At 42.5% G+C, this 21,328-nt stretch overlaps 1 protein-coding gene across 1 annotated transcript; it reads right to left on the reverse strand.

Annotated features, from left to right (window-relative positions):
• Positions 1-1,933: 1,933 nt before the first annotated feature.
• Positions 1,934-20,538, reverse strand: RAB43 (RAB43, member RAS oncogene family). Its single transcript, XM_062007968.1, has 3 exons — positions 20,285-20,538; positions 10,867-11,050; positions 1,934-10,007 (listed from the first exon to the last, which is right to left on the reverse strand). Exons 1-3 carry the CDS (start codon positions 20,492-20,494, stop codon positions 9,754-9,756), a joined length of 648 nt encoding a protein of 215 aa, XP_061863952.1. The 5' UTR covers positions 20,495-20,538; the 3' UTR covers positions 1,934-9,753.
• Positions 20,539-21,328: the final 790 nt, after the last annotated feature.

Below are 21,328 nucleotides of genomic sequence, written 5' to 3' on the forward strand. Positions count from 1 at the left end.
GTGTTTGAACTAGCCCAGACCTCTGATTGCTTCAGGTTTCCACCCACCCAGTCTTCTGTGTGCCGGTTAAAAGCCTGAATGCTGTGTTGTTATGTCAAATGCAGTGCAGCTATTTTGTCCCTTCACCTAGTCCCACTAGGGACTAAAGGAAGATAAAAATAATTCTACACACAGAAGGCAGTTGCTGAAAGAGGCAGAAATCCCATGCCTTCAGTGTCAGAGGCAAGAAGCCAGGATTACAAGAGTTTCTTTAAAACTCAATGGTGTGCTTGTATATTCTATAACTTAAAAAGAAATGGGTACTATCAGTCTTTATTGTATGGTATCACTGCATATCTTACACAGCCTGCATTAGACTATTTTGTCTACACAAGGATCAATTCTTGGTAATGAACTGTGTCCTGTTTTCACCACTGAGACAGCCTCTATTTCAGAAAGGAATACATACTGAAAATGAAACAGATGGGCTTATGTTGTGTAAAGATGAGTTTGCTTCATGTAACTAAGATCACCTGAGACTTGGCCAGTCTAATTGAAAGTTCTTCTTGCATTTTGTTGATCTTTTATGCCAAGCTCAGAATCCAGTATCAGAATCTAAGATCGTACTAAACGTGTCTTACAGTTTTTAACACTCCCTGGGGAGATGGTGGCCACTCATCTCTTGCCCCCTCATCAGTTTGGGGTTGTGTGGTCTGTGTGTCATATAGTACTTTGGAAGATGACCCGGGAAGCAGCTATGAAACTACTCAGTTATATTGACACAGGTGTGTGTGCTTTCTGCTCTGGAAATATTGAGAGCTTACTAAGAGCAAGCCAGGCAGGTTCCAAGGTTCAAACAAAGTGACATATGACTTGCTCATCACTGGCATATACTGGAAAAGCACAGGCTTAATTTTGAAGGCCAGATGTTTGACAGAGTTTAGAGAGAACTGTTCTACATGTTATACTGTAGGACTGTACTATAATAATGCTGTCATTTACAGAAACGAAACCCATCTTTGTATAAACTGCTACACTTTGTACATCCCAGCCTCAGAATTCACAGCTTGTGTTCCATTCTGTATTTGTTTCTTGGTAAGTTATTCTTTTCCCCACACAGATGTAGAAAGTATATTATTGATGTGCAGAATATGTGAAGTAGATGGAAAAACAAAGGTCACTACCTACAAAGAGTAGGTACATGTTAAGCATGACGCTTGCACTGTTTCTCTCTCACACCAATTCTCTACAGCACTGTGCATGTGCTGTGACACGTACAGTTACATCCAGAATGTGTCAGGAGTGAAGAGTGTGTTATTACAAGAGATTTAACTAATGACTTCAGCTGTACCCTGTACTCTAAGGAACCAGCTTTAGAGCATGGCCATTTCATTGCAAACTACTGGTTGCTGGTTTGGTACCTGAGGCTGTTATTGAAGTAGTAGACTGCATACAGAACCAAATCATTAAATATTTGGTTCCTGTGGGTCAAAAGTGCTCATCTACTGATGTTAGAATTAATAGAAAGGGCTGTCACTTTGTTTAATTTACAGCAATTAAATAAAATCCACGAGCTAAATGTTCCCTTGGGAAGGTGCAGTTGGAACTACATTGTTGACACTTAACTGTAAGCACTTCTTTTGTTATTTGCACTTCTCCAACACTGAGGACTTTGATTTTTATTCTTAATCTTTCTGGACAGTTATGTTGGAGAGCTTAACTAACTGGAAATGATTTCATGTGCATGCATTTATGTAAGTGATGGGTTGTTGTAAGGATAAGAGGAAGAGAGAGAAGCAGTTTTGTTTAATAAAGAGTGCATTAGATGGTATCCTGTGTAAAAGCAGAAGACCATACAGCACTGCAGAACAGGATACACCATTTCTCAAAACTCCATTTTGTTTCTGATAATAAACCACAGCAAGGTATGTGCATGAAATCACAACAAAAGATATTAATTGCCAACCGTTTAATTAAACCTCTTTAATGATACACAGTACAATGTATCCACTACTTTGCTAAAATTCACAACAAAAAGCAGGTTTCTTATGTTTAAAAATATTTTTCATAATAAATTCATAAATAGATGAAGGTAAAGTATAAAAAATTACTGTAGTATGCAAGCTTGCTCCCTTGTTTCCTCATATTCCAAATGATCTAGTCAGTATTGTGATAAGAAAGTTTAAAAGCAAAGTAGCTGCTGATGATTAGAAACGTACAGCCTGCATCTCTTGAAGAAACCTTGAAAAACACCAACGGATTTGTCCTAGAAAATGCAGAACCATTTTAACACTGTTACCATCCAAACCCCTCAAGTAATTTTGGAATGCAGTGAATGAATTCAATATGAATTAGAGATTTTTTTTACGTTCTCCCCAGCAGGTGTGTGAGCCAGACTCACTTGAATGCTATCTAGTCTCTGGAGTTGTGGGTTTTATGTCTGTCAGAGATCAGTGAGTGAGGCACGAAAGAGGGAAAAGCTGGTTGACAGCACTGAGCATATCTAACTATCAAAAATCTTAGCATTTCTCCTTACAGACTTATAAAATAGAAATCTTTAAAGACTCTTACAAATAACTAAATTCACCTTCTGCTGGGTATATGTCTGTACCCACTTTCTCTCTGGCAAGCAGGACAGGGTCTGATCTCACCTGATGGCTTTTGAAATGGTGTGTGTGTGCAGCACCATTCCAACCCTTCATGCTGTCTCATAAATCCCTTATATGGCACCATCAAACTGTGGTAGCAAAGTCAGTCTCGTTGATATTGTCACTCTCTTAAGAAAACCTATATAGCATTTGATTTTGTCAAGTACCAAACTACTTTTCACACTTAGAATAGTCTACCTGAAATACCATTTCTAAAGGGGAAAAATGGTTACTTAAGCACAGCATAGGGAATGAAGATGAAAATTATAGAACCAGTCAGGATGCTCTGCCTTTCACATTAATGTACATTTGGTCTGATAAGCAGTTCCCTTTACTGCAAAAGCAGTTCTGTACAACTTTTGTGCTTATTTGCAGTGGTAACTAGATGCTTTTGAAGACATTGGTAGGCACCTGTCTGCAGCTTTAGCCTTTCTGAAAATCCAGCTCTTAACTCACTTTCTTTTAAGTACCTTTGCATTGTCAAGACAAGTTTGCATGCTGTGTTCAAAGGACAATCTTTCACACCCTCATTTTCATACATAATAGCTAAGGTACCCCAAATCACTCCCTCACATCTTCCTTACAAGTCTGTACTGTGCCTAGAATTTATTGCAGAAAAAGAGATGTTGCTCATGGTGTGTTCTGCAGTGCAGGGACAGAAAAGAGACTGCCTGGTGGAAGTATACAGATGGGTGCTAGTCAGGTACCTTAAAAAGACAATTTTGGTCATATATAACGTACTTTTAGCTAAAATGTACATCTGAATAGTGTGTACTTCAGGATATCTGAGTGAGTTCATGGAGGAATAAACTCTTACTCTGTAGTCAATGACAAGATCCACGTTCTTATGAAAACTTAAAACAGGTGACTACTGTTCTTAGTATCCTAGTCTAGGCTTTAAAGTAAAACATGTAATTCTGGGATGTTTTCTATGTTATGACTAAAGGAAAAGAAAATAATGCACTTGTAATAACTTCTCTGTTCACAGCAATTTTTGAATGGCTTAAGTAAGCCTTAGAAGTGTCTTAAACAGAAGCAGCTTTGTGAAGCTGCTGTACCTACTCAGTATCTCACCCTGACTTGCACTACCGTCTCGGATGAATGATCACTAGCTGGACTTGACTGATTGCTGAGTACAGTGAATTATAGACACACTTTGCAGGTATTAAGGAACTGTCACAGGAGCAGGAGATTAATAGCTACACATGTGCAAAAACCTGTTGGCTATAGACTATCTGCTGGCCCAGCAGCACTTTGTGATAGGAAGAACAATCAGTTTTCTGGTAAATTTCAGTTTGGAAGAAAGTAGACATTAGTGTCACAGTTCAGTTGGATAATCAAATTGGAAATAACTTAGTTGAAGCCTAAGAATACCTTGCAAAAGAAACATGGAAAGTGACTTTTTTAATCATAAAGAGAGCTTCAATAATTGTTTTATCAAAGTATGATCTTGGGTTTTCTAAAGGTTTTCAAATGGTGTCCTAGGGGAGAGAGACATACTTTTAACTTCATAATGGAAGGAATAAGCTCTATATACAGCTTTAAGTCCATTTTACAGCTCTCCACACTCAACTATGCTGATACCACACACTTAACTAGTTTAATCAGTCCATTCCTCTTCAGTATAGACAGCAGTCAAATTTCTGTGGTACAAGAAGCAAAGTTGGGGAAAACCCCTCACGATTTGGGAAGGCAAGTATTTGCTTTGAACTGAGTAAGCATTGATTAAACCCAAGATATTTATTTGGACTAAACAGAAGATCTTCCCTGACTTACTCAGGCCTCACTGTGCTTATCCTTGGGAAGTTCTTCTGTTCCCCTGTTTTCCACTGGCTGCTGACTCATATGGAAAACCAAGACAATTGTTGCCTAAGTCTGTCTTCAGTGGCACCTAAAGGTACCAATGGAGTACAGGTAACAGCCTTTATCAGTATTTAAGAGAAACCCTTGTTAAAAAACAGACACAATGAAAGAAAAAATCCCAACCCCTATTGTGCCTCAAGGAATTCTTTTTAAAATGCATTTTAACAGTTTTTCAGTCATTAAACAAATGCTATCTAAGATCAGGATAGGAGAGTATGCTGGCTATTTTTACCTAACCTCTGATAATGATTCCACAGACAGCAAATATACATTTGGGCTGGCTAGTTTGGTTTTGTAACCCTGCTCTTTTTCAAGTAAATGAAAAGGAAATGATAAAATAGATGCAGAGGGCTAAACTTGTGCTAGAAATCAGAACATCTAGCTATGATGCTGTGAATAGTTGGAAGAGTTTATGTAAAGTGTGCAGTGGGGGATTGCAATGAAATACTTCCACCTGAGATTTTTCTGCAGCTTTGAATAACGTTGTAACCTAATTCAATGGAGTTAAAAGAGATCTAACATTACCTGGCCAGTAAAAGCTAAGATACCCAGGAGGCTGGTTCTCTAACTGAAATGTCAGATCAGCACCAAAAGATACTACACAAAAACAAAACTGAGACAGTATTTCCCAAATCTGTGAATGTTTTCTTACTGCATGGAAAAGAATTGTCAAATCTGATAATAGCCCAGTTATAAAGGACTCTGCTCTGACTCTACAGTCACTCTACTTCCTATAACTGTAATAAAATGTAACTGTTAATCTACATTAACACTGTGGCATCTTACTGCTAAATTAGTAAATCTAGAATGCCTTGTAGTTGATGAAACAAGCCAGTATCATTTGAGAAAGGGTAATTAAGTGGTTAGAGTGATTAGCCTAAACTTTGGAATTCGCTTCCTTTCAATTCTGCCAAGAACTACACCTGTCCTAGGGCTTATTGCTCTTCAATTGCCTCCCTTTGTGTACCAGAGGGTGTGAATACAAGCTACATGGTCATCAACTACTGGAGCAAAGTGAGTCATGTGAGAACTAACTCTTCAACAAAAGGCTACACATACTTGCTCCAATTGCCTTGAATTTTCTCTGTTTACTAGTTGTACACTTTGCCTGGAACCTGGTTTGTTTCTGTGGAGTCTGGGAATGGCTGACAGGGGTTAAAGTGAGCACTCTCCAAGGTTGGGAGATGCCAAAAGGAGAGTCACTTTATTTTTCAGTTTCACAAAGCATGTATTGTTCTCACTTTGTTTGCCCAAAATAATGCAATAGGGTAAACATCAGTGGTCTGTTAATATATATGTGCTGTGGAAGCAGGATAGGTAAAGGGAAATGACTTCTATTACCCTCCACTTCCCTTGGGATTGGCACGAGGTGGCAAGAGACATTCAAATGGTCAGCTGGCTGGGACAATGAGACTAAGTAACAGAAGTGTAAATCTCAGTGGGACAATATATTCTGGGGCAAATCAAGGAAAGGCTTTAATGGTACTTAAGGGTTCTACTGCAGGAGTGTTTACATTCTGTCATGTACTATGCAGTAACACATGTATTGCACCTGATCTATTCAAATAAATATGATCTGTAAAGGGAAAGATAAAAGTGAGCAAGATCTCCACTCTTGATGAAGCTCTTGGCAATCTATGTGGTATTAGCTGGCCTTCCCTTAGTTTTATAGTTTTCCCCATGGAAGACTGAGCTGCTTTCCAGCACAGTGAGAGTGATAAAGTCACTGGGGCTTTTCTGCTGTTCTGAAGTATTTTAATTTGTAAAATATTTTGTTTTGCAAAGCAAATGTTATCAGGTTGCTGGGCTGGCATTTATTTGGTGTGATATTTGCAGAATTACAAATATTTGTCCAAGCTCCATCCATGATGATGGACTGGATGAGTAACTGGAGATAAAATTAGCTGAACTCAAAACCAATACAAAGGATAACAATGCCCATGCTCCTGTGAACCACATTCTGCTGATGGTTTCAGTTCAGTATTTGCTTCTGCATTCCACTCCTAAGTGTTACAAGGCAGGGATCAATGTCCCCTCCTGTGTTTTTGTAATATTTTGCTCACTTTGGGTACTGCCAAAACTAAATGATAAACACTAATCTAAATACATGGTCAGCCAAGGAGAACTGCTTAAAAGCAATTCCTGCACCATAGTCTTGTTAATGTTCAACTGCCAGTAAACAGGATTCTTGGCAAATGTTTATGCTGTTAACTCTGATCATGCACTACTGAATTATTCACTTGATGTACAGCAGTGCACATTTGTAACCTAAGATTTGCAACTGAGATTTTTACCCATAAATATCAGGTTTACTGCTACTCACTCTCTTCACTCTGGTATCCTTTCAGTTTCAGAAGGGTCAGTAGAATTAAGTCAACAGGACTCCCTTCCCAATACTTGAATTACGTAGCTCTGTGTGTGAATTAGGGATTTAATACAAGTTTCCAGAAGGGGAATGGAAAGCTCTAAGTCACATTTACTGTTTAATTTATTTCTGGTCAAGAAAGTATCAGCCTAGTGAGTACTGTGCTATTACAAATAGACAAGGAAAGGGTTTGGTAAATGAAATGGCCTTTTACTACTGAGAGCCCAAGCACTGTCATTCACATCTGCTGCTAACCTGAAAATAAACTAGTCTGTTAGTCTATGTTCCCTCTTGTTCAGTTAGGCAGAGCATGCAAACTTGTATTGCACTGGTTACAACAGAGAAGGGGCAAGAGTTAGAAGACAAAGCTGACTTAAAGCCACTGTCTGAATCTTCTGCAGCAAAACAAAAACTAATCTGAATTTGAGAACACAGCAACAAACCACTGATGCTGTTTCATGTTTTCTGAGTGAAAGAGACTAATCTGCAGACAGTCTCAGCCTTCAAGACTAGTTTAAGAGATATAGGTGAGCAAGTTGTAAGGAAAAGTAGAGCACTTGGTCTAATTCTGTTTGTTTACTAAACAAACCTCAAACCTAAGAAAATGGATTGATAACAGTTTTCCTTCTACTGTAAAAACACCATCATTCACTGACTGTATTGGAAGGAGGATTTCTGTTCATTTTACTCCAGTTTGGAGATGAATTCTTTTGTAAACTACTGATTTTGATTTAATTAGCAGCAATACTGTTCTTAAACACATGTTCTTAAACGTTTCATCAGCATGGCTTCAATAATTTGGCACTAATCCAGCAAAGGGTGGGAGGCAGAGCTTATCTGAGGGTCCACATTCAAACACGCAGAACTGCGGGGCTCTGACCTACAGCTGTAAAATACAAGATGTCAAGACAAAGTCAAATGCTTGCCAGTATCCTGTATCTTAAGGACCATCTGATCAGGAGGAAAAGCAGTCACCAGGCTTGTGAATTAGCTTGGACTGTCTTGATAATTGCTACCAAGAGTGGAATACAATGTTTGCTAATCACTAACAAATCTAAAGCTCGGTCAATTCTCATTTTCAGTGTCTAGCTCCTGCTGGACACCGTTACCTTTGGATGTAGGAATGCTGGGAATGTCCTGTAAAACTACCCAAAAATACTACTGAGTACTGCAGCTCAACCTGCCCTTCCATATAAGACATCGGAATTGAGAAAACTATACTAATTGCAAAATGTAAGGCCCTTTCAACTCCTAGAACTATAAAACTTGAAAACTAACTCCTTAGATTAGAAGCAAACGGGCTACAAAGCATGTGTAACTCCTCAATTATCTACTTCAGTTTAAAAAACCAGAAAGACTGAGAATTGTTCAGTATTTTCTGTAGGAAGAGGAATGGTATTGAATCTAGGATCCATTAGCCCTTTCTTAAATCTTCCTGATTTTCATGATAACTGGATATGCTGAATGGCTGAAAACTGTGGTAGCCCTGGTAGCAAACCAATCCAGGCCCTTTTTGATCAAGGTTTTTAAGAGAGACAAGTGGCTTTGCTTTAAGTGGGTGCTTTCTGAAAATGAGCTTCTTCAAAGTACCAGGGCTGCAAAAAACACTTGTCACCTCTCAACACCTTTGCTTTAACTGCAGATTTTAAACAATGAATCCTGCTTCTGCTCCCTTTGCAAATCCATTTTTGTAAGGTGAATTTTGATCAACATGAAAGGTTTTTTTCCTGATGTTTTCAAGAAATGAAAAGCAACAGGTAACTTGTGATAGGGAGAGGGAAGCAGTTGAGTCCAAACTTGGGAAGGAATCACTTGAAAAGACACTGGTTTCTTACAACCCTGAAGTTGCAATGCATGCAGTTTTCAGCTGCTCTGAGGTCTTCCTTCCCATTGTATGCACAGATCATAAGAGACTGTTTAAAAGAAAACTAAACCCAAACCAAAACCTAAATGCCACCTGAGCAATAAACACTCTGGTAACATAATGTCAAATGTATGACCAGAATTAACCCTGTGTATGACCATTAGGCACATGGCAGGAGATCATGGCTACCAGTCAGTTCAAGGTTTCTCCAGTTCCTGTTTCCAGTGGTACACATCTTGAGTTGTGGAATGAAAGTGAGACCTGAGGGCAAAAGCTCAATGGTACCTATTTGGAAAAGGGAGCTATTACTGTACAAACAATAACAAATGAAATGCATCTACCCTCTCCTGAAGGCTGTATTTAAAACAGCTGGTCCAGTCCTGCTTGACAGCAAGTCATGTGATTATTGTTCAGGCTGTTAAAATGATCATTTACAAAGATTCTAACAAAACCTGAGAGAAGGCTTCCCCACCTGGGCCTGCTCCAGTACTAACTAGCAAGCCATGTGCCCTAGGACAGGTGACTGCTATTTGGTCCTATATCAAAACATGGGGCATTCTGACACTTGAAATTATCAAAGACACTGTCACTTCCTGGTCACTGGTGGAGTGCTGAGGATTTAAGGAGACACCATCAAGATTGCCTATTCCAAAGGTGACTTCCTTTGCCAACAGTCCCACACTAAATACTTCAGAACTTTGGATGTGCATTGGTCTCTTCCCCAACCATGTGTCTCCTCACCCCACGTCACCAGTTCCAAGTTGTTTCCTCCACTTTTGGAACTTGTATGAAGGTTACAGAAAAGAACACGGTGGGGACAAATGTTGAGTAAGTTTTTCAGAGGGTCTGACTTTTAGAACTACCTCTCAAGAGTCCCTTTTTCAAAAAATAAGACACCAAAGCAAAGAGGATTGTGTCTAACTTCTACAAAATCGCTGGTTTCACAGGAGGAGAATATGGCTACCATGCTACTCAGCATTAGGGTGAAGCACCATCTAAATTCCAGTAAAGTTAGGGATATCACCTAGCTCATATCAGCAGCCACACCCCCAGCTTTCTACAACGTCTTTGCTGTCAAGCTTGATGCTGTCAGTATTCTTCTCACTGAACATAGGGCCTCCGTGCCTCATCATGAGCTCTGTAGCCATCTTCACAAAAGCCTCCTCCACGTTGCTGGAGTCTTTCGCAGAGGTCTCTATGGCACAGATGATATTATCATAGTGTTTAGCCAGACTCTGAGCTTCTTCCAGCTGAACCTCTCGAAGGTCACTTAGGTCAGACTTGTTTCCTGGAAGAAAAAACAGAGTAATGGCTGTTTATGTCAGAGTTCTTAGGTTGCTCAGAGAAGCTGCAGAATTTCCATTCTTGGACATTTTCAAAAGTTGACTGAAAAGGCCCTGAGCAACCTGACATTAGCCTTGCTTTGAGCAGCAGCTTGGACTAGGTGATCTCTTAAGCTCTTTCCAACCTTTACTTCTGTGTGACTCATCTAGAGAACAGAAAAAGTAACTAACTGAAAATTAGTGGCTGTAGACCTTAACAGAAGAAAAATGAGCTAGAAATGAAAGCTAGAATCATTTTGTGAAAGCAGCAGCAGTCTGCTGGTACCTAAGGAAATCCAGAATAGTGAGAGCAGATCTAGAGGCCCTGAGAACCATGTCCGAGTCAGAAACGTCGGGGCAGAGAAGCAGAACTTCTCACAGAGAACTGACAGACCCTGACTGCCCCAGAGTCCTTCCAAAATCCCCACCTACTGGAGTACGTGGGTGTTCCAGTTTGCCAAAGCACATCAGCTTGATATGATGGAGCTTCTCCAGGCCCTGGAAACCTTAAGATCCTTATCGTGAGAACGGGCCCAGGGCAGCTGTGCCTCAGAACAGGGATATCATGGGTCCCCAGTTAAGTGAGACACAAAGGATTCAAAGCTGGCTTCTGATACAAAGCTGTCTGGTTCTTAAGGAAAATGAATCAAAGCAAAACATTTCTGGTTTGATGAATCAGTACTTTCTAATTAAAAAAAACACTGGGAAAATTTCCCGTGGGATCTATTGCAATCACCTTCAACCAACTCAACCTCCTAACAAGCACTGCAATGAATTCCATTGCACAGTAACCTGTAGCACTTGGCACTGAAACATTTCACTTACCAATCAGTAACTGTACTATGTTGGAACCAGCATACTTCCTCACATCCTCGATCCAGCGAGGAATGGACAGGAAGGAGCCTCTCTTGCTGATATCATAGGCCAGGATGGCTCCGTTGGCGCTGCGGTAGTAACTCTGTGTGATGGTTCGGAACCTCTCCTGGCCAGCTGTGTCCCAGATCTGCAACTAAAGGAAACAGCATGCAGTGAGCTTTCCTGAATCACAAGATAGGACTTGCTTCAATTGCCTTGTTACAAACATCCCCTATATGTAATACACCCTGGCATCACATTTGGTCTAGTCCTTTGCTTGTGATTTAAAGGTAAGAATATAGACTGGAGAAGATTTTTTGCACTTAGCTGCTCAGAGTTCCTGTATCATCTGAGATGCTCTGGGTTCCTCCAGGTGAGCTCTGATGCATCCTTCTCTGGCAGGTTACAAAATTGCCACTTGTTTGCCCAGCTCTACCCTGTTATCAGTTTCTTTAGCACAGTGAGCAATACAAGACGTTAGCCCATAGCCAAGCTGCTCCGGTTCTTGTCTGGTGTGTCACTGAAGCTACACAGGGGTTTTCACTAGCATTACTGTCTGTGGCATTGACATGGTTTTGCCAGTTCTGCTACAGGGGCAGTAACAACTGGAATAGGAAGCTGTACCATCTGAGACCACTGATGCTGTTTTATAAGGAAATATGAGACAATGAAAAGAATTATAGAGAGGATACACAAAACATGTAGAAGAATCTCTAAAAGAAACGTCAGCAATTCTAGTCAGTCTGGTCACCTGCACTTTTTTGGGTGGGAGAATTGACAATACATCTGGGCAGGAAGAAGAAATGCTTAGCTTACATACTTTTCCAGAAGCATGAGAATGATGAGTTTTAGTATTAGGGTTTGACTTCCCAGTACTAGATGTTCCAGAGGAAGAAGCCAAATAACTAAAGAGTGGACAAACACAACATCCCACTCATAAGGAATACTTTAAAAAACCCTCTTGTTTTAATAGGATGTCTGATGTCCTGGAACATGATGGTTTATTTTCCAGGAGCTTTTAATCTGAAGTAACTGTGGATGTTCTCATCCTCTATATAAATCTCTAATCCTTTTTGAATCTTTCAAAGCTCTTGGCTTCAACATATAGTAGCAATGAAACTGAGGAATTTCCCTTTATAAATTGTTATAGTTTCTGTCCTTCTGTTGCACTTTCATTTCTCTATCCCCAAATGAGAGACTGCTGCTTGTCTTTTTGTGCCATTCCTTATACCCTTCATCTCTTCTAAACTGAGACAGAACATAAGCAAATACTCTTGGGTTTTTAAATCTTCCCATATTGTGGATCTCTCACCATTTTTCCTCTCTCTGAACCTCCTTATTTTAAAGAGCTAACACCACCACAATGTGACAGTGATATTTTATACCAAATAATATGGAATCATTTTTCCATTTCCTTCTTTGGCACATTAGTGTTCTGTTTGTGCCTCCTGACTCTGCTGCCATGTTTGAGCAGCAGCTTTCACTTTGGAAAATGCTGTACTGGTCAGATCACTTTCCAAGCATTTAAATCCCAAATGATATATGTGCACCTTAAAAGGAATCAATCCAATAAAAAAAGTACTTCCCAGTCCTGGTAAGAGTTTTCTCAAGAGAAGGGGGGAGGGACTGTAATGGACTCAGAAAACAGAAACCCACAAAGCAGTGATGATTAACTGAAACAGATAACGATTGAGAGCAGTCCACAGACAATTACTTGAGACAAGGAAGTTCATGGCAGGTTTATGTATGACGTTCTCTGAACTCAAGTCTCCTGCTAGACCTTTGTGTCTGCTGCATAGTTTTAACCTCAATCAGTGGTTAGGTCAAGTGTGAAACGAGGCTCGTGATGATTACCCAACTCCTGGGAGAGGGATTCTGTGCATACTGAAGAATTTAAAACTTTTAAAGTTAAAAAAATCCAATTGTTTTACCTTTTACTTACACCACATGAGAAGTGTGATTTACCTGCAGCACGACTGAGCAAGCCAGTCTTGGGCCTTGTGCTGTATACTGGATTTTGAAAACCTCTCTCTAAGTACCTTCCATAGAATCACAGAATCATTGAGGCTGGGACAGATTCTGGGAGGTGACAAAGCCAACTGCCTGCTCAAATGAGGTCAAAACTTTATTCTCCCAGGAAGAATTGCTTCATGATTTTCCCAGGGACCACAATGAGTCTGACCAACCTGTAAGTTCTCAGGATTTCTTGCCCTTTTAAGATGAGTGTGATAATTGCCTTTCTCTAGTCCTCCTCAATTTCCACAGCCTTTCATTAGTGACAGAGCAACCTCAAAGTGTCACCAGCAAGATCTCATGGCACCCCCCACCCCCCGTTTTTTACTCAACCATTTCTGTCTATGCGTTCACAGGACTGAATTGTACAAAGTTGCTGAAGCCCTGAGTGTCCCACTGGGTACACCACAGACCACAGGTCTAATCTGAGGAGCTCAAACAGCAGTCTTCCTCCCAGCCCACATCCTCCAGGTAAGCTCTTTCCCTCAGGCTCCCCTCATCACTCCTCATTGGTGTAAGGATTCTCGATCATGTAGCTTTTTACATGCAGTGGTTTTGCTTTCATTTCATACTCAAACTACAGGATATGTTAGCCTGTAAGCAGATACTTTCTTGCAAACATACACACCAAGTGACAGGCCTGTTTGTCACTGTTTCCATCACTTCTGCTGCCACAGGGAGACAGGTGAGTCACTCTGTTTCAGGGAAAGTCAAGCATAGTTTAATGACTTGCTTAAGCCAGACTAAGACAATACTGTCATCAAAGCCTCGCCCTCCCAGCTGCATATCCTTGCTCTCTCCCTGCACTGCACCTGTTAATCTGATGCACTATATAGCTTAATTCACTGCTGTAACTGAAAAATAGGCTTTTTTCCCTTTTGTTTGAAGGATTAATGCTCATTACACAGTCACATGGCACTGAAAGCATGCAGACTGTGCAGGGAGGAAGGTTCCACCACCCTTTAGTGAGATGGCAAACTTGGCTTGAACTGATGATGACTATGCCCCTTCAGTTTAACTTGTTGCTGAAGGTGGTGTGAACGGATCCAACACCCTCACCAGTAAGGAGTCCTGGTACAGCCTTCTCTGGCAGAGCCACACAGAGAAGGCATCTTCAGCTCCTAGAAGTCAGTCTGCCTTATAGAATCATAGAATTGTTTCAGCTGGAAGAGACCCTTAAGATCACAGGGTCCAGCCTTGCACAAAGTGTACAAAGGTGCTTTTTGGAAGGCTAATAAGCACTCACTCCTTACAACTGGGAAGCCTGAAAGCCTCTTCTGTCACCTCGTTTGAAGTTTTAATAACTGTCTTGTTTTACATCATTAAGAGCAGACACTACAGACACAAAGCATGCAAATATTATGACCCAGATTACCTAATTTAAAGCAAGATGTATTCCTAAAGGCAAAATGTAGCTCATTCTCTTGACAGCATCTTTAGAAAAATCTTTCTGTATAACATGAATCAGTCTCATATATGATTAAAGATCAGGTCATTACAAAAATACCAGTAAACACTCTTTTCTCCAACAAGTATACAGAGATGCAATTCTATTGAAAAAGAAACATGACAGCTATATATAAATATATATATCAATACTAATCACAGCTCTAATTTAAACCCACTGATTGATGGTCATTTGATATAGTCTCTCTGTGAAACTATTTCCAATTTGTAACTCTAGACAAGAAATAATAATTGCAAATTGTTTGTGAAAGACAAAAAGTTAGTATTTCTCATTGAAAAGCACCTCAATGTAAATTTGATGTTAAAATCAAGATAGCAAATGAACTAGTCATAAAAAACGCATTATCCTGTGTACTGTGTATTACATATGCAGTATATGACACAAAATGCTTAATTATTCATTTCCTGAAGTGCTCCAGCTTTTTAAATGATGTGATAGAAGCCATGTCTGTCAGTTAGTAACCTTTTCAAGCAGTTCTTCTTTTTGTAATTACTTTGGCAACAATTTTGGTGTAAGGAAGACAGGGAAAGATGCGATTGTGTTAAATTCACCTGAGAACATAAAGGAAAAACACCTCTGAAACAAGAGATTGGTAGCAGGCCTTCAGGGGGACCATCTCTGCTAACAAATAAGGGCAGGACAATGAACAGAGAATAACCACCCATTGTTCTGAAGGAATATGACAGAATACCCTAAGCCAACAAAGACAAGGAGCCACCTTTCTTGTGCTAATTGCTTCTCTATTGAATGCCCCTTTACTTAAAAAGCTGCTTGTTTTGATCTGCTTTTAGCTTTGATTTTTTTGGACAGCAGAGCCCTTGACACTGGCTGGTACTGAAGAGCAAAGCAATAAACCAACTATTAACTCCTCTAAGATTTTTTTATGACTGTATAATCACCATAGAATTGGAGCTTTCCATAAGTACCTTAGACAAAGTCTTGAATGTCTTTTCATAAGGGAGAAAACAGGAGGTGGTAAAACCTATGGTAGCTCTCTGGAAGATCATTCTGGGATGTCTGATTAGGCTTAAAGAAAGCAGTTTTAACTACAGAAAGGGACACAGTGTTGAAAATGGTGAATGACAGGTTGACCAAAGAGCACAGTAAATGAGTATTATCAAAAGGTTTGATGTGGATTCTTTTTGCATTGATGAACATATGGTTCATCAAAGGATAATGCTTAACAATTGGCCTCAGACACATTAAGCAATTTCTCCCTCCCTCATTTCCTACATAATTTACTAAGTACTTGCATGATTCTTCTGAAGTGTCATGGGAGTTCAGGTTTACTTTTACTTGTGAAGCAGCATTACCAGTAAACAAGTGCATCCTGTAGCTGAAAACTTCTGTTAAAAAGACAGACATGTCACTTTTGTGCTATGGATTCTTCAAATACAGCAACTTCCATGAAGTTTCCCGGTAAGGACACAGTGAATGCAAACACTGTGCTTAATGATTCGTAACCAACTGTGTCTAAATTCTGTCATCTTAAATGGCAAACAATAACATACATTTCTGTGTGCTGGGAAATCACAACACCTGCTAGTAAAAAGACTAAGTATTTCCAGTTAAAGTGATATTCATACACAGAACAGTCTGGACAAACTGCTCCATTCTGTTGATCCCTACCAAATTTTCAGGGAATGAGGAATCCCACTTTGTTGGGAATTCAGCATTCCTGTGTGCTCTGGCCTTAGGAGTGTCAAAGTACTTGACAGAGAAGAAAGCTCCCTTTCCTGTGGATATTAGAAGAATATTGCTTCCATGTAATAACCATCAGCTTCATTTGTATTTGTTTAGCACTGTTGTTAGACACAATGGTCAGGAGACAAGACAGTTAAATAGCAATATTATATTACTTACAACTCAGACAGATAATGACACATTACATTTTGAGCCATTCTGAAAGAAATACAGTTACAGCCATGAGGCCTGAATAAAAGCCAAGAACCTTGATATCACTTGGGCTGAAAAAGCTTATAAATTAAAAAGTACAATGACACATAAAGAAGCATTTGTTATAAAAGGAATGTGTTTGCAAATGTTCTTCTCTCCTGCTGCTTTCTGAAAGACACAGCAAAAGAGAAAAGAGCCATGGCATAAAGGAAAAAGATATTCAGTGTATGTATAATGTTACCAAATGACAGCATAAAATAAAGACACCCAATTAATTTATCAGTTCACAGAAGGAAACTCATCAAAGAAAAGGAATTCTGTTATTACTAAGCACAGTTCACAGACTTGGTCTTAGGAGTGTCTTTATGGAAAATGTTCCACCGTTTGATAAATATCTTTTCCTACAGTGATGTAACAGTTACAAAACACTTATGTTCTGTTTGCCAGATTCTTCCTATCACTCAAAGAACAAGTAATTCTTTTATCAATAGGACTTTAATCACTATGCATTAAGTCAACAACCACAAGTTTTGGGAACTACAGACTGTACTCCAGGATTTTACTGGCTAAGAAGAATGTATCTTACAGAGAGCAGTACACCACAATTTCAACCTGTTGAACAGCAGCTTGTAAAAATTAATATAAACTGCAGACATTTCACCAAGCTGAGGAGGGGAAATGTTGGATTTATGCTGGCCAGAATTTGCCTTGGTGATAAACATCACGGTGGTCATTGCAGGTAGCTTTGCCTTTGAAGTTCCATTAGAACCTGGTGTGCTGGGTCTGCCAAACCCTGGCCTGTGCCATGCAGCCTGTCTTTCAGCTCCAACACCTCCCAACAGCCTGTCACACAGGTAATCCAGGCAACCCTGTCTACTCCCACTGGGCCATACTGCCAATTGAAATTACTTACTAAAGAAAGAATGAGAAGAGCAACAGAAGACTGGATGGCACAGACAAGCTTATGTATTCTTCCTCTCTGAAAGTGGCAAATCTCTGCAAATCAGGGTGAGCACATGTTGGAGAAGCTTATGATAGTAGTGCCTTACTGTTGTGTTTCTGGAGAGAGAGAGAGACTCACTTATCAGGACTGCCCATGAATAACTCCTTTCTCAACCACCACCCTCTCGTTATATATGAGTTGGTCAACTTCAGTAGCTGAGGAGGTGGAAGTATATGAAATATCATGTGAGACACTTCAAATGATGCAGTTTTAAGATGCAAGGAAAGCCTTGAGTTAAAAATACCCCTTATATTCAGAACCTTAGTATCCCAGCACAGTGCTTTTCTCTTATCTACCACACATGCATCAAAAGAAAGAAAGCTTTAAAATCCCTAGGCTCCAAATGCTTCATAAACATTATGTTACTCTAATGACAACATTTGAAGTTTTAAACTGAGAGGGACACTATCACAATTAACCTTAAAATGTTTGGCTTAATCTCAAAAGAAATGTCCTTTGCTTGGCTGAAAATGAAGGTGAGGTTGTGGAGCGAGTAGTGTTCAAAAGCTCCTTGAGACTTTTTATTTCATACACACTGTTGTTCTGACAGAACTTGTATAGATGAGCTACAGAAAGGGGAATTTTCTCATTCCTGCACCACTTGCTGAAAAGAGACCAAACCTTCACATTCCTTGGGAAGATACTGTCTGGAGTAGCATAAACCCGGGATGAAACCAGAGCAGCACAGAGAATCACCTGGCATGCTTTTGGAAGGACCTTTCTGTGAGGTCAACCAAATCTTATTTTAAACACATCTTGAACATCTCCTGATTTGATGCATTCCAAACAACAACTTAGCCAACACTCTTGTTTTAAACAGGAGGTGGAAATAGTGCATCACAATGTGCATCTCTGGCACAGCACATGCACAGGCATGTTCACTAACAGGCCAGGATACAATCTGCTCACATAGCTAAAGCGCTCCTCCAAGAATCATTACAACCTACCCCAACCCCAAACTTCTCAAATGTGGAAGATACAAATGCCTTCTTCAAAAGGCAGCTCACAAGAGAGTAATAAAATGCCTCCTTGTTTTCCATTCCCTACAGCACGCTGAGCAAACCTTCCCAGATGAGATGGGCTGCTCCGAAACCTCCCAAATCCAACTGGGAAAGCCTGACTGGAATTTAAACTTCACGTACAACCCACACCTCAACAGACCAAACAACAAAGCCTCCAAGTGTTCTCATATTCTAGCTGTGTCCCTGACTCAGCAGCTACCAAAAACGTCTGTCCTGTAAATCAGCAACAACCTTGGATTTGTTTCCCTTAAGTAATCCTTAAAATACTCTTCTTCAGACTGTGTGTCCCTGATTTGTTTCTAAGTGGAAGTACAGATGGAGCCTCAAGAGCTTGCATTTGCCTACTTGTTTGGGTGTTTTTGTAAAATGCTTAGAAGCAATCCACAGGTTTTGGTACAGACTGACTATGGATACAGGGCTGGATGTTCAGGTGTAGGTGGTGCCAACAGGGAAACACACAACTAGGAAGGTTGGGTTATTTCCTGGGATAGCCCTCCCCTGCTCCTGGAGTCACTGCCTGAGACCCCTGGCACTTAGAGCAGACACATTTGTCACTTTCTGTGTGCCTGGCATTTAAATGGGACCAGGTTTCCAGCTTAAAGGAGAAACCCCTCTTCTAACTTGCTCATTTCTAGCTTGCTGCCCTCACTTCTAACAGCTCTCTCGCTAAAAAGCACAGAAGAGGTACTAACAGCACAAACAGAACATCTGAGTTTCCTTTTCAACTGCTAACCTTGGCTGTACAAGGTACAGGAAGAGGTAGAACACACCCAAGAAAACGAACACCTTTCTTAGGTGTGCACGGCTTCTAATCCCCCTCCTTCCCTACAAAACGGGAGCCTGCCTTCTTCCGTTTTCGGCAGCTCCCGCTGTTTGGTATTCTGCTGACCAAAGTCAATTTCTAAGAAAAACACAACGGAGGACTTTGACACCTACTTTGGTAAACAGAAACCGAAATTGCAGTTACTATATTTACGTGTCACTTTAGAGTTTCATCATCCTTCCCGGGCAGTGACTGCATTAAGTTCTTTTTAGCCCAACTAGGGATAACTAAGGATGACTGGATGACTCCATTCTGGAGGGGGCTGGTGCAGGGGGTTTATCCCAGCAGCCCCCTACCAACTGCAGGTGTTTTAAGCCTTTTTCTCCTGCTGTCTCATCACACTTCTGTGCTCAGGGAGTCTATGCCGCTGAGAGCCTGGAGACAATTCCACCGGGTAAATGTCCTATCCTCTTTCTGACCCTAACGACTAGCTGATTCTGTCCAGTACAAGAAAAGCAGAAGTCAACTTTAGGGTTGATTTGTTCTAGTTTGCGAAGCTGCACTTTCTTAGACACCCTGTAAACAGTGTCTTAGAACTTCTAAACATGCCAGTGCAACAACGGCTCCCCCAACCTCTCTCAATCGGCCAGTTCCACATCACTCTCTGGCAACATGACAGTCCAGCTGAGGTTGCTTCTGGCTTGTAAATACAACACTTCGGCCAGAAGCCTGACAGAGGAGAGGGAGGCTGCAGCTGCGGCACAGAGGAGGCAGAGCGTGGGGCTGTCACCAGGGTTCCTGCGGTGCTAACGCGGAGCCCGCCCGGCTTGCGGCTACCCGCCCGCTGCGGCAAAACGAGTGAAGAGATGCGCTCGGTCCCTCCTCGCCCACAGGAGCCGTCCGGGAAGGCGGCCCCGCGCCGAGCAGCCCATCCTCCGAGCACGGCCGCAGCCGGCGGCCAAGTCAGCGGCGGGACGGGGCGCGGGAGCCGCCCTGAGGCGGGGCACCCCGGGCGGCCGGCCCCGCTCGCCGCCGGCCGCTGCCTCCCGCTCCGGCAGCCGCGCCGGGGCCGCCCGCCCGGCTCCGCCGGCGTCTGGGCGGCCCGGAGCTGGGCGGCGGCGCCGGGGGCCGGGCCGGGGGGCGAGCCGCAGCGCGCTGCCCCGGAACCCGAGCGGCGCGGCTGTCGGGCCGCTCCCGCGGGCCCGGGCCGCCGCTCCGCTCACCTTCACCCGCTTGCCCTGGATCTCCAGGCTCTTCATGGTGAAGTCCACGCCGATGGTGCTGCCCTGGCGCTCGGCGAAGGCCCCGGTTTTGAAGCGCTGCACGAGGCAGGTCTTGCCCACGCTGGCGTCCCCGATGAGCACCAGCTTGAAGAGGAAGTCGTAGCTCTCCTCGGCGTCGGGGCCGGCGCCCGGAGCCGCCGGGCCGGGCATGGCGCTGCCGCGCTCCGGCCTTCCGCCCGCGGCCGAGGGGAGCCGGGCTGTGCGCAGCACCCGCCGCCCCCCGCCGCGCCGGGCCTAGCGCCGGCGCCGCCCCCGCCCCGCCCCGGCCGTGCGGCCGCCTCCCGGCCACGTCCGCCCGCCCTCCCGCGGCTGGGGCGGCGGCGGGGCTGCTGCCCGGGGCGCCGCGACCGCCTGCCGCCGGGACGGGACGGGGCACCCGGCTCGCTACGGTCTCCGGCCAGACCCTGGGACAGCCGTAGGGTGCGCGGCCGCCGGCAGGCGCGCCCAGTGGTGCCGACAGGGCCTGCGCGGGTCGCGGTGCCACCGACATGCATCATCCCGTGCGGGCAAACAAGCACGTTAGAGCCCGGCACTGCTGAGCCGCTCATCGCTACCAGTGCTGCGGTCCTGTGCGGGGAACCTGCACATGCGAGTCTGCATCCACCTCCTTGCTGGAGCGGCATCTTTGCGATGTATTCCTTCTGATTCATTTTACAGTTACTGACGCATAGAAATTGACACAGGTGCAATTAACGTATCCAGGAAGTAGAGCTGATTTGCCTCATTGGCTTCTCAGTTTTAGGTCTGAGCCAGGGGGTGGTTTGTTTCTAAAGCTCCAGTTCAAGGCTTGAGGCTATGCATTTTCACCCTTGCAAGGTACTGCGCTGCTCAGAGATGTCTTTTGCTGTGTGTCTTACGTGCCTCTGTGTATATGTGCAATTGTATATTGCATCACAAGCTGGTTATGTGTATTGAGATGTGTGTGTCTCAGCCATCTGTAGTTGTGTGTGTGTTAGCTGCTAGCTGCCTTAACTACAAAACAAA

Source organism: Colius striatus, chromosome 15 (genome assembly GCF_028858725.1).
Source record: "Colius striatus isolate bColStr4 chromosome 15, bColStr4.1.hap1, whole genome shotgun sequence".
NCBI lineage: Eukaryota > Metazoa > Chordata > Aves > Coliiformes > Coliidae > Colius > Colius striatus.